At 43.5% G+C, this 13985-nt stretch overlaps 1 protein-coding gene across 1 annotated transcript in view; it reads left to right on the top strand.

The window, feature by feature from the left end:
* The window catches only part of VWF (von Willebrand factor), a 166087-nt gene that overhangs the window by 71921 nt on the left and 80181 nt on the right, over positions 1-13985 (top strand). Inside the window, exons 28-30 of the mRNA XM_081911652.1 lie at positions 1155-2491; positions 6140-6259; positions 10006-10149. Of these exons, the coding sequence (XP_081767778.1) occupies positions 1155-2491; positions 6140-6259; positions 10006-10149 (1601 nt within the window). The remainder of the gene's footprint in view (positions 1-1154; positions 2492-6139; positions 6260-10005; positions 10150-13985) is intronic.

Genomic DNA, 13985 nt, shown 5'->3' with positions numbered 1-13985 from the left:
TCCATCAAGATAGAAACCGTCCTCTTAACTTAGTCTGCTCACTCTTCTTGTGCTCGCTCTTCTGACACTGTTTCAAGATCTGCTTTTTTTAACAACTGGAAGAAACAAACTCTTTGAAGATGCCGAGAACAAGGGGGAAATCAGGCTTGAGATATATTGAAATGTTGGTGGGTATGAATGTTTTCATAACCAGTTCTGTAGTTTGATGGCCCTAGTATGTAAGTGGGAGAGTCATGACCAGAAGAGTGAGAATGAAGGCCACTTCCATTGTACTCTGCAGTAGGGATTTGCGTGGCAAGTCCCCTCCCCCATGTGAAATGAAGACACTGGACACATTATTTAAGGTTAATGGGCATAAAAAGGCCACAACTTTATTGATTACAGAATTAAAAGGTATTGGCCTTAGGCATTGGCTCCTATCGACTACCCAGCATGGAGACCGGGAAGGGTTATCCACAAGCCGTGGGGGTCCTGTTGAAGTACGCCAACTAGGATCCCACGGGTGTCACCGCTTGGGGGTGTGCCGGAGGCCCTTACCTCCCTAGGTTTCGGACAAGGCAACGCCCCCCGGAGTCCTCTACCGGACTAACCTTTTCATTGGGGGAAGGTGATGACGCTTCCTTCCCCCCATTCATTTGCATAACAATTAACCCCTGCCAATGCCTAACCACCAAACCGCTCAGCTGGAAAGGGGAAAGAGGATGGTCCCCGGGCGTGCCTGGCTTTAAATAGGCTAGGCCCCGCCTCCCCGGCCCGCTGATTGGCGGGCAGGGTCGAAGACGCGCCCAGGGATTCCCTCTTCACGTGGGGGCAAAAGGCCAGCCCCTGCGTGTGTGGGAGGGGTTAGCCCCGCAACACCCTCTCCTCCCAGGTCGGAAATGGCTTTGTGACAACCCAATATGCTTGACTTTTTTTCAACTCACATATTGTAATTCTGTTGGTGCAGACAATTATTCTAAATCTTTCCTATGCATATGTTTGTAATTCTAGCACAATGACAGTCCAAAGGTGGAGAAAGGAATCAACTCTTTTCCTGTTTACAGTGTCTTCTCTGCCTGGTTGTTTTGAGGCAATCCTTAGTTGCAAAAGTTTTGTGGAGAAATACTGCTATTGTTTCTAATGGTTTATCTTGTTGATTCCCACCCACCCCCCAGCCATTGTGAAGGACGAAACTTGACATGTCATAGATGTGATCCAAAGGAGACAGATGAAATCCTAATGACCACAACTATTGCTCCAGAAGATCAGATAACCTATGAATACTCTTGCAGTAAAATGATGGACCTTGCTTTCTTAGTTGACGGCTCCAATAAGCTTTCTGAGAGTGATTTTGAACAGCTGAAAGCTTTCATAATTGGCATGATGGAAAAACTCCACATCTCCCAGAAAAGAATCCGCCTGGCGATCCTAGAATACCGAACTGGCTCACACATTTACCTTGGCCTCAAAGACATTAAAAAGCCATCTCAAATGAGGAGGATTGTCCAGAATATAAAATACACTGGTGGAGATGTTGCCTCTGCAACTGAAGTACTTAAGTACGTGGTATTCCACGTGTTTGGGAAGGCGCCACGAACAAACGCTGCCAGAATCGCTGTCTTACTTACAGCTAGCAAGGATCCGAAGAAAATCCAAACCATCTTCCCACTTTTGAAAAAGAAGAAAATCACCGTAATACCAGTCGGACTCGGACCTCATATCAGCATTGACCAAATTCAATTAATTGAAAGGCAATCACCTGAGAACAAGGCCTTCATAATGAACAGTGTGCTTGAACTGAGGGAACGTAGGGATGAAATAATCGATTACTTCTGTGGCCTTGTGCCTGAAGTGAGTGCCATTTTGTTTACCACACAGCCCCCTCTTGCAACCATCCCCAGTGTCACCGCAGTCCCTGGACTCGGCTGGGAGTTAACCAGAGCAGCCCCAACGACATTTTTAGTTTCTGTCCATAAGGCCATGGACATTGTTTTTTTGCTTGAGGGGTCGGACAAAGTTGGCGAGGAGAATTTCAATTTGGTCAAAGAGTTCATCGCCCGCACAATCAGAGAAATGGATATCGGAGAAGAAACCATTCGTATCACTATCATTCAGTACTCGTTCACCATCACGGTGGAATATTCCTTCCGGGACAGACAGTCAAAAACCGACCTGATTAAGAAGGTGAGGGAGATCAAGTTCCGTGGAGGGAATGCCACCAACACTGGAAAGGCTCTCAACTTTGTCTCTGAACAAACTATAGCCACAAGCAGAAGGGGACGAAGGCAAGCTCCACACTTGGTGTACATGGTGACTGCGAATCCTGCCACAGATACCATCACTCGCCCACCCACTGATGTCAACCTCATTCCCATTGGTATAAGTCCTAACGCCAACATCCAGGAACTCAGAGAATTAAGCCAGCCTCAGGCTCCCATCATCTTAGAGGATTATGACAGACTCATCCAAGAAGGACCTGACTTGATATTAAAAACATGCTGCTCAAAGGAAGGTAATGCCTGTTTTCTTAACTTGGGGTTTTGTTTTGTTTTGAATCTTAGAGCACCCTCTTAAAAATTTAATCCATTTTTTTCCTGCTAAACTCTGGAGCCAATAGATTGCATCTTCTCTCTCTCTCTTTTTTTTAAAAATAATATTTATTAAGGTTTCAAAAAGTTACAAAAGTGAAAAAAGAAAGAAACAAAAAATACAAAATACAGAAAAATAAAAACAATTAAAAACAAATCTGTCTTCCCACGTCTTGTCTTTCATTTACTTGTTTCCCTGACCTCCTCACACCTCCCTTTTTTGTATTCTAGTTCAATTAGTTGTTTCAGCAAATCCTTTCCATTTTTGCTTTTATCTTAATAATTTATCTTAATATATTGTAACTTTACATTCTCACCTGTTAACAATCCATTTTTACATACCCCTTTGTAACATTACTGCTAAAACCACATAATTTCATTCCAGCATCCTTCTAACATTCCTTAATTTTACAGTGTTTCTGTAGATAGTCTTTAAATTTCTTCCAATCTTCTTCTACCGACTCTTCTCCCTGGTCTTGGATTCTGCCGGTCATTTCCGCCAGTTCCATGTACTCCATCACCTTCATCTGCCATTCTTCCCGGGTGGGTAGATCTCTTGCTGCTGTTGTGGCATACATAAAGCAAGTTCTATCCTTCTTTAACACCAACTGGCCGACCATGCCCAGGAGAAAGGCCTCTGGTTTCTTCAGGAAGGTATATTTAAATACCTTTTTCATTTCACTATAGATCATCTCCCAGAAGGTGAAAGAATGTACCTTTATTTTCTTTACATTTCCAGCATTTATTATCGGGCAAATGATATATTTTTGCAAGCTTGACTGGTGTCATGTACCACCAGTATATCATTTTCATAATATTCTCTCTTAAGGCATTACATGCCGTAAATTTCATACCTGTGGTCCATAACTGTTCCCAGTCAGCCAACATAATGTTATGTCCAACATCTTGTGCCCATTTAATCATAGCAGATTTCACCGTTTCATCCTGTGTATTCCATTTCAACAGCAAGTTATACATTCTTGATAAAATCTTACTTTTGGGGTCAAACAGTTCTGTTTCCAATTTTGATTTTTCCACCTGGAAGCCATTTTTCTTATCCAAATTGCATGTCTCCATAATTTGATAATAATGAAGCCAATCTCGCACTTTATCTTTTAGTTTCTCAAAGCTCTGCAATTTCAATTTATCTCCTTCTTGTTCCAAGATCTCCCAATATTTTGGCCATTTGGCCTCCATATTGAGCTTTTTCTGAGCCTAGATTGCATCTTCTCTAATACATTTGAGCAGGCCACAGAGGGTTCAGGGTGATAGGATAACACACATATTGCCATACCATTCTGACCGACCCTACCCCCTTGAGCTGTTGCTTCTGGCTGGTTTTTGTCAAGATTCATCTCTCCATTGTTTTGATCTGCAGGCCGAAAGGAGAGCTTGTGTGAGTGGTTTGGTGCAGGGATACCAAAGAAGGGGGTCAAAAACACCCGAATGGCCCGTTCTAGTGCTTACCTGTGTGAGCATGGCTACAAATAAGATAGATACAACCAAGCAGTTGGCATGACTTGTTGGTGAGGTGCTAATACTTTCAGCATTACTTATATGCATAGGAAGCTATGTAAGTTGGCACCAATAGCCCTATTAACTCACCCCTGACTTAGAGGCCCCTTCCCAGTCTACTTCCATCACTTAGATCAGGCATAGGCAACCTCGGCCTTCCAGATGTTTTGGGACTACAATTCCCACCATCCCTGACCACTGGTCCTGTTAGGTAGGGATCATGGGAGTTGTAGTACCAAAACATCTGGAGGGCCGAGGTTGCCTATGGCCGACATAGATAAAGGTGGAAGCTGACAGGCAGCCAGTGTGAGAAGCCTCCCTTCTCCTGACCAGCTGAACCAAAACTAAGGCTTCAAAGATTCAAAACAGGTGAGCTCATTCTTGCACCAAAATGACAATTAGTCCCAGGGTTATCTTGACTGCCAGGACGGCATTTGCAGGCCTTCTGGAACATTTTCACTGTTTGGTTCTACAGTGGTACCTCAGGTTAAGTACTTAATTCGTTCCGGAGGTCCGTACTTAACCTGAAACTGTTCTGAACCTGAAGCACCACTTTAGCTAATGGGGCCTCCCGCTGCTGCTGCACCGCCAGAGCACGATTTCTGTTCTCATCCTGAAGCAAAGTTCTTAACCTGAAGCACTATTTCTGGGTTAGCGGAGTCTGCAACCTGAAGCGTATGTAACCTGAAGCGTATGTAACCTGAAGCGTATGTAACCCAAGGTACCACTGTATACTCTCCCTGCAATTTTCCTTTTTTATTATAAGATATTTATTAAAGTTTTCAATATTAATACAGTAAAAAGAAAATCAAAAAGAAAAAAGAAAAAAATACAAAACAGAAAATACTTAAAAAGACACAAAATTTCATTAACTTATTTTTCATTAACTTATTTCCCAGACCTCCTCCTACCTCCCTTTTTTGTATTCCAATTCAATTGTTAGTTCAGCAAATCCTTATCAATATTTTTTTTATAACCTACTTCTAAACCTTTTTTCCGTATTCTCTAATAACATTACAGCTGAAAACCACTTAATTTCTATCCGACATCATTCTAACATTCATCTCCCTGCAATTTTCCTACATGGGAAATGGGTTGTGTTTTTTATTGACATGAGGTGACAGCAGGGCCCAAAATCTGAGCATGGTGTGGATGCTAGAGCTATTCTGCAGTTCAGTGTTTCTGTGAGAGGCATGCAGGGATTCTGTACTAGATGAGCTGACAGGGAATGTACAGTGGTGCCCCGCAAGACGAATGCCTCGCAAGACGAAAAACCCGCAAGACGAAAAACCCGCAAGACGAAAGGGTTTTTCGGTTTTTGCGTCGCTTCGCTAGACGATTTTCCCTATGGGCTTGCTTCGCAAGAAGAAAGCCCATAGGGAAATCTCCGGGGACCTCTTTTAAATGCTGGCGGTGGGGAGCAAAGCCTTTCCCCCCCCCGGCCTTCAGAAGAGGCCCAGGAAGGCCGGCGGGGGCCGAAAGGCTTTGCTCCCCACCGCCAGCATTTTAAAAGCGGTCCGGGATAGCAGGGAAGCGCTTCCCGCTATCCCGGACGGCTTTTGAAGGCAGGCGGGGGGGAGCAAAGACTTTCGCCCCCCGCCCACCTTCAGAAGAGGTCCTGGAGCGCTGCCGCCCGCCAGCATTTTAAAAAATCTCGGGACAGCGGAGAAGTCCTCTGCTGTCCCGGGTTTTTTTTAAAATGCTGGGGGTGGGAAGAAAAGCCCTTGTCCGCCCCCCCCAGCCTTCAGAAGAGGTCGGGGGACAGACTGTCCCCGGACCTGGTCTGAAGGCGGTTTCCATAGGAACGCATTGATTGATTTTCAATGCATTACTATGGAAAACCGTGCTTTGCAAGACGAAAAACTCGCAAGACGAAAGAACTTGCGGAACGAATTAATTTTGTCTTGCGAGGCACCACTGTATTCCCTCAGTAATGTTTTTAACCTCTTGTGTTCTCTCTGTGAAATCATGCAGTTGCTTTCTATCAACAGTTGCTTTGTATACATTTTTAAAAAGAATTACAAGCTTTTTCTTTTTCTTTTCAAAAAAATCTTTAGAAACCTGCAGCAAACCAATGGATGTCATATTTCTTCTGGATGGGAGCTCGAAGGTTAGCAAATCAGAATTTGAGGAAATGAAACAATTTGTGAAAGCGTTTATTGAGTACAGCAATGTTGGTGAGTACCATATATTTACTCAATCGTTTTAGAAGTTTGGGGTCCATGTTCATTGTATTCATGAGGGTACTACTGAAGTGGTGAACCAGAAATTCTTTCTGCAAAGAATCTTGGTTTGTCATAGACATAAGCAGGTATGTGTGTTTAAAAAACAAACAATTGAACTTCTGCAGCAAATGTAGCCAAAGTGCCAGAATTTTCCCACCCCTGATATGGAGGAACCAAAATTCACCTCTGGGAGCTGAGGTCCCCTGCTTTGCCTCAGGAAACAGCACAACCCTATAAACAGTTGAAGGCAAAGTGTAAATGAATTTTTAACATAATTTTAAAATAAGCACTGAAAAAAAGTAATAATTTTCTTTGTCCCTCTGAGAAATTGGAGTATCCTGAAAGAAATTGCAAAAGGAGAAATAGCCAGTGAAGTACTGGGGTGCATTCACAATTTCATTATTGCAAAGCTTGAGACTGGGAAATTGAAAATAAATTTTGTTCTACATGTGATGCTGTATGATATTGATTAGTATGAAATCATCTTCTTGAAAACTGAGATTTCTGGGGCATTTGTCTCCCCTGCAAATGGTGATAAAATGTTGGGTTGAAAATACATTATTACCGTGTATTGCTACAGATGGATTTTTAAAATACTGTTACAGAAAACAATTATCCAAGTCACAGATAAATTATTGAGGCTGGTCACAAATGTTAAAACACGATAAAAAAAAGAACGCATTTAAACTGCCTGTGACATTCTTGGTTATTTTTACACCAAGCACGCAAACAATTTTGTGTTAATTGGAATTCAAATAATTTTAGGTGAAATATCATGAAAAGAAGCTTACAAGTGATTACCCATTAACAGAATTCTGTACCAGAAATCCCACATATTAGAACTAAATCATGTTCAGAGATGGACAAATCATGGATAAAATCTAACAAAAGAAGAGATACATATCAAAGTGTGGTTCAGTCTACATAGATTTCCCCACATATCAACCACCCTAGAAAGGTTTTATATTGAAGGATGGGATATACATTTAGGGTAGTATTGACACCTTTGCACCCATGGAAGGGATTTGATTCGTTCGAGGCATCCAATAGCAAAGGAGGTGGGAAGGCAAATTTTGCCGATTCTCCCCCTTCAGCCTCAACCCCAGGGCCATCTTCCACCCTGCTCAGGAGGTTCCCCAAGTTCTTTTGAGATGATTCTCAGGGACATTTAGACAGGTGCGGCGAGAGGGCTGGATTCTGGGTTAAAAACCCATTTGCTCCTTTTTCATTAGTGGATATCTCGGCTGGATGAAAAGTTCTTTCATGAGCGCAAAAGCACCAGTTGGATTCCACCCTCGTAAAATAAATAATCAGAACAGTTTTACTTAGTAATAATAATATAATAATAATTTATTATTTGTACCCTGCCCATCTGGCTGGGTTTTCCCAGCCACTCTGGGCGGCTTCCAACAAAGATTAAAAATACATTAAAATGTCACACATTAAAAACTTCCCTGAACAGGGCTGCCTTAAGATGTCTTCTGAATGTTAGGTAGTTATTTATCTCTTTGACATCTGATGGGAGGGGATTCCACAGGGCGGGCGCCACTACTGAGAAGGCCCTCTGCCTGGTTCCCTGTAGCTTTGCTTCTCGCAATGAGGGAACCGCCAGAAGGCCCTCGGCACTGGACCTCAGCATCCGGGCAGAGTGATGTGGGTTGAGACGCTCCTTCAGGTATACTGGGCTGAGGCCTCTGATTATGGGAATCATCACAGCAAGCTGCACCAGATTTTCTGCTCGTTTGGCACATGCCAAACTCAAGGCAGATGTTGGGCTAGCTCAGACACCTGAATCCATCCAACCAGACACAGCATTTCTTCTTGCACAAAGAAGAAGAGTTTGGATTTGATATCCCGCTTTATCACTACCCGAAGAAGTCTCAAACTAGCTAACAATCTACTTTCCCTTCCTCCCCCACAACAAACACTCTGTGAGCTGAGTGAGGCTGAGAGACTTCAAAGAATTGTGACTAGCCCAAGGTCACCCAGCAGCTGCATGTGGAGGATCGGGGAATCGAACCCGGTTCACCAGATTACGAGTCTACCGCTCTTAATCACTACACCACATATACAGCCTTCTACTATTTTTTCTGACCTTGTTAAAGAGGACAGACACTTAGTGGCAGATCAACAAGTTCTTGCTTCCCTGCTAAGCAACTTCAAATTCCTGAGCTGTTTTCAAATCCAAGGTCTTCTAAAGCCAAGAGAAATGTACTATCCCACTTAATTGTAAAGACACATATCAGAAATATAAATTAATCGGCAACTTAGGTTTTAATAACATGCCCGTGTAATATCTATTGAAATAGAATTTTTCAACGTAAATTGTTTGAATTTGGTTTGTTTGCATTAGATGTTGCTAAAACCATTCTGCTTTGATAAAAAAAAATATGCAAACCAATCTTTGACATATGGGGGAAACTAACATTTTTTAGTAAAAATGAACACTGTGACTTCAAAGCAGAGGAGTGTAAATTAGGAAATTCTCAGACAGGGCTTAATCTGCCACAACATGTAACAGCACCATGTTGGTTGTGTCGTGAGAGTGGTCTGTAGCGCTGCACGCTGCAGATAGGAGCACCCTTTGTCCCCCCTGTAGAAAAACAAACACAAACAATCTGCAAAAACAAAAGTAGTTTGGCAAAGACAAAGCTTCTAGCCCCCTCTGTTCTCTCCTGTGCTAGTTCACTGCATGAAGGGGAACATTCAAAAATAACTTCCCCACTTGCACCCTTGCATTCATTCTGTCACCTTAGAACCGTACTGCCTCATTTCATGTGTTGACTGGGCCTGTCACTCAGGTAATTATTTTTCTGGCAGGGTAGATGCATGGACAACTTCAGCCAATATAAGGTGTACAGAGCAAACTGGTTACCAAAAGAACTTTCTTCTGAATGGCAGATCTAAGTTAATCTGGGAACTAGGTGGCCGATTTGTTGTTTATTCGTTTCCGACTCTTCATGACCCCATGGACCAGAGCATGCCAGGCCCTCCTGTCTTCCACTGCCTCCTGCAGCTTGGTCAATCTCATGCTGATAGTTTTGAGAACACTATCCAACCATCTCGTCCTCTGTCGTCCCCTTCTCCTTGTGCCCACCATCTTTCCCAACATCAGGGTCTTTTCCAGGGAGTCTTCTTTTCTCATGAGGTGGTCATGAGTATTGGAGCCTCAGCTTCAGGATCTGTCCTTCCAGTGAGCACTCAGGGCTGATTTCCTTCAGAATGGATAGGTTTGATCTTCTTGCAGTCCATGGGACTCTCAAGAGTCTCCTCCAGCACCATAATTCAAAAGCATCAATTCTTCGGTGATCAGCCTTCTTTATGGTCCAGCTCTCACTTCCATATATCACTACTGAGAGACAGATGAGGTGATCAGGCACTCCCATTACTTTAAGAACTTGCCATAGTTTGCTGTGGTCGACACAGTCAAAGGCTTTTGCATAGTCAATGAAGCAGAAGTAGATGTCTTTTCTGGAACTCTCTAGCTTTCTCCACAATTCAGCGAGGTGGCCGATACCAAGTGCTATAATCAAATTTAGCATAGATCCAAGTGCCCTCTCATTTCTAGCTACCCAAACTATTTAAATGTCTCATGGGTGCAAACCATAAAAAAATCAGACTGCATACGTTCCACCACTTTAACTTCTTGATGCCTTTTCCTTCAATAATTTTTATGTTGTCTCCAACCCCTCCCCCAGGTCGGACTACAACCCAGGTGGCAGTTCTTCAATATGGAAAAGCAAATACTTTGGAAATTTCATGGAACGTACCCCAAGAAAAAGCGAGCCTATTGTCTCTGGTGAGCTCAATTCACCAAAGAGAGCAAGGCCCCAGCAAACTAGGTAAGTGATGGACCAGATTATTGTGAGGGGGCAGGGATTTTATACAGAGAGCGACTCTATGAAGGTTTATTGGGTTGACCCCACCTACACTTGCTTTTTGAATTTAAAACATTTCATCCCCTGTTCTTCCATAGCCCTACATGGCTTAAACAACAACAACAATTCTAGAAATCACCTGTCAGCAGTCAGAAAATGTAGGACTTCAAAGTCTATGTATTGGTTCCCAGCTATACTGGTGGGATCTAAACTCTGGTGTAGCTTTAATGTGGCTTAGCTGAGTTCTCTCGTTCTCTCTCTCTCTCTCTCTCTCTCTCTCTCTCTCTCTCTCTCTCTCACACACACACACACACACACTTTCATCTACACACTTGACAGCAAAGTGACATTCAGGCTCAGCCGCAACTCTCGCTTTGCCCCACTTCCCCTGACAGGAAGCCATTTCCAGTTAGCGTGTCTTTAACAAAAATGGGAATTGGGGATTCTCTGTGACAGCTTAAGGGTTTTCATGACAGTCCTGGCATTCTTGCCGCAGTTGGAGACTATGCTTAAGGTCAGCTGACTTCCTGACCAAGTCACCTGGGCTTTCAGCAGGTGAAAGGATGCTCCTGTAGGTCACCTGCGTACATAAGTGCGTCACAACCAATGATACGGTGAGGGCCTTGCTAACATTTCTGTCATGGCAATCGTCGGGGAATCATGAGTGGAAAGGGGACCCTTAATGAAATCCACAAGCTTCCATTTCCCCCAGTCTTGGCCAAATCGTTCCTTATCACCGTTGAAAAACAGTCAAGGTAACAAGGTCGGCCCCTTGTAAACGGAAGGCCCCAATGCGAGCCTTTAAAATGTCAAGCCTCATTTTGTGGCTTTCCTTAAATGGTCATAAAATGAATTGTGCAAGACCCAAACAGACTCATGTGCACATCTGCTTGGAGTGGAGGCAGTTCGTTGGTTTTGCTTCCTGGCCACATTTGTGCCACATTTATTCCCACTCCGGAGAATCCCACAGTCTTCAGGAGCAGCAGGGGGTGTGGGGAGGGAACTTGCTACAGAAGGGGGGGGGGAATCAGTCAAGCCCCGGTGCGTGTGAGCAACACCGTGGATGGCCTTGGATCCCACCCATAATGTTTTTGGACTGGAAAATATAGTCAGTCTGGCAGCAGCCTAACATCAGGGCCCCATAGGAGCAAGGGAGTATCCAGATTTTAGGATCCTTGGCCTACTTTGTGCTGTAGAGTTTATTGCTGCCGAAAAGTGAGAAATGAAACCTGACTTCCATAGTTCGCTGGAGGATTGGCCATGATTGCTTTCTCAGCCTGGAGAAATAATAATAATAATAATAAAACCAAACAGATGGTCAAGAATTTTCTGTCAGGGTTTTTTTTTTTTTCTATGTGAGAGGAATGGCTTCGTTCGTTTAGGTAAGTTGCAGAAATGCACACATAGCAGTCTGGGGCGGTCAGCTGGGTTGCAGCGTGAGGATGCCTTCTGCAGGGCTGGGTCAATGGGACTGTCTAGCCTGGCACTGCCAGCTCTAGCTAGTGGTCATTTTGCAGAATTTTCGGTTGAGGTCTTTCTCAGCCCTGCTGCCTGGGCTTTGGGACTGGAGATACCAAGGGCTGGTAAAGATGCAAAACTAGGGTTATGAGACTGGAAATGACATGCAGAATCCCTCCAGCCCCTTGCTTTCATGTGGACTCCATCCCTTTTTACGCCTTCAGCATTATGTCTGATTGGCATTAAGCTTGGTCCTTATTTTTATCTGTAAGATGCCTAAATACGTAAATAATTGTTAGTGGTATCGGTTTGTTGATTGCTCGAGAGCAATCAGGCAATATGCCTCCAAAGCGTGTTCTACGGCTTTCTTATTAGTGATAAAACCTTTAGAATGCTGAGCGCCTGTATTCCGTGTCTTGCTCAGCCACTGGCAGGATCTGAGAGTGGGCGGTCCTTAAACCTTCCCCAGCAGAGTAGTTTCTTGATGCCCAGTCTGCACCTCCCCTCTCTGCGCGGAAGTTTTCTGCGCAAGGAAGGCGTGGGTAACGGGGGACCTCCCTCCTCCCCGCTTTGCTCTGGCAAGGTGTCCTGGCACCGCCTCGCCTCCTCTGCCCCCTGCCTCTCCTCTTCACTAAAGGCGTGCCTACCTTCCTCGGCTGAGGAAGTGCTGCTTCCCATTATCTTTGGGGGCTCTCTGTAATCCACCTGTCCTTTCCCCTCTCACCCCTGAGCCGATGGCAGTTTCCTGACAACAACAACAACAACAACAACAACAATAATAATAAAGAATACTTCTGCAGCACCACTCTGAAACTGGCTCCTAGAAGTCAATTTTGGAGAATATTATCCCTGTATTTGATGAATGAGAAAACCTTGAGATGGCCTTTCCTGCTAGCAATAACAGTAGCTTATACATTCTTTCACCATCCTCAGCAGGGTAGCTTCATTTAGATATTGCAATATATAATTTGCTGTATTGTCAGATTATTATTATTTTGTTAAAATGTGACAGTTATGTTAAATATGACGAATCACATTTAGTGCACTTCTGGTCACATCTACAACCATACATTTAAAGCCGGTGGCTTCTCCCAAACTGTCTTGGAAACTGTAGCTTACTCTTTATAGAGTTGCAACTCCCAGCAACCCTAACAAGCCACAGTTCCCAATATTCTTTGGTGGAAGCAATGTGCTTTAGATCTATGGTGTGGATGTGACCTCTGTCTGCATCCATACTTCCAACTTCTCTCCACGACAAGGTTCAAATCATTTTGGCGCCTGAGGCAGAAAAATTGCAGTTGTTATTTGGAGGGATGATATAATTTTAAAAGGATGCGTAAAATCTGCACCCAGAAGCACCTACCTAACTATGTAAATTGAACTTTGAAACAAAACTTTGCTGGATAACACACATAATGAGAGTCCCAAATGCAAGACCGCCATCATTGCAAGAGAGTTGTGATGTTTTAACAGTGCAGTGCTTCAAGAAACTCAAAGAGCTGCAGAGGGACAACTGAAGGAAGAAAAAGGAGGCTACACATTCTTCTGGAAAGGTCTGTCTGAACAGGAACGTTGAATACATGGAGTAGGCTTTGCTATCAAAAACGATCTTGTGAAGCTCTTGTTAGAAGTCCCTACCAGCATTAATGAGTGACTTTCAACCCTTCAAATAAAACTTGCCCAAAACCAACAGACTACTATTTTAAGTGCTTATGCACTGACACTGGATGCCGATGAAGACATTAAAGAAAATTTTTATTCTTAGCTGGATGCCATTCTATCAGAGACGCCGAAGGAAGATAAAATCCTGGGTGATTTTAATGCAAAAGTTGGGTGAGATTTCGATCTGTGGCCTGGGACTATTGGGAAAGAAGGAATTGGCAACAATTACTTTTGGCTATATGTGCAGTGCACAACCTTGTTATTACCAACACACTCTTTCAACAACAACAAAAAATCTTACAACACCATGGAGGCACCCTTGGTCAAACCACTGGCACCTCTTAGACTATGTAATTTTAAGAGCTGAAGATCATCATGATGTGCTCCTTACCAGAGCTATGATGAGTGCCGACAACTGCTGGACAGACCACAGATTAATACGTTCCACAATGGCTATCAAGATTATACCTCAATGCAAGCTTCAAGGGAGGAAACCAAGACGCAAAATGAATACTCAAGCCCTTCAAGATCCTGTTAAGTGAGATTGCTTCCAAATGACTCTTAAGGACCATCTGCTTTCAGTTCCCTGATAACATCGAGGAACACTGGACCAAACTAAAGACATCTATTATTGCAGCCTGTGAACAAACTATTGGATACCAAACTAAGAAACACCACAA

The sequence above is a fragment of the Podarcis melisellensis genome, assembly GCF_964234715.1.
Source record: "Podarcis melisellensis genome assembly, chromosome: 5".
Lineage (NCBI taxonomy): Eukaryota > Metazoa > Chordata > Lepidosauria > Squamata > Lacertidae > Podarcis > Podarcis melisellensis.
This window is presented reverse-complemented; position numbering and strand designations above follow the sequence as displayed.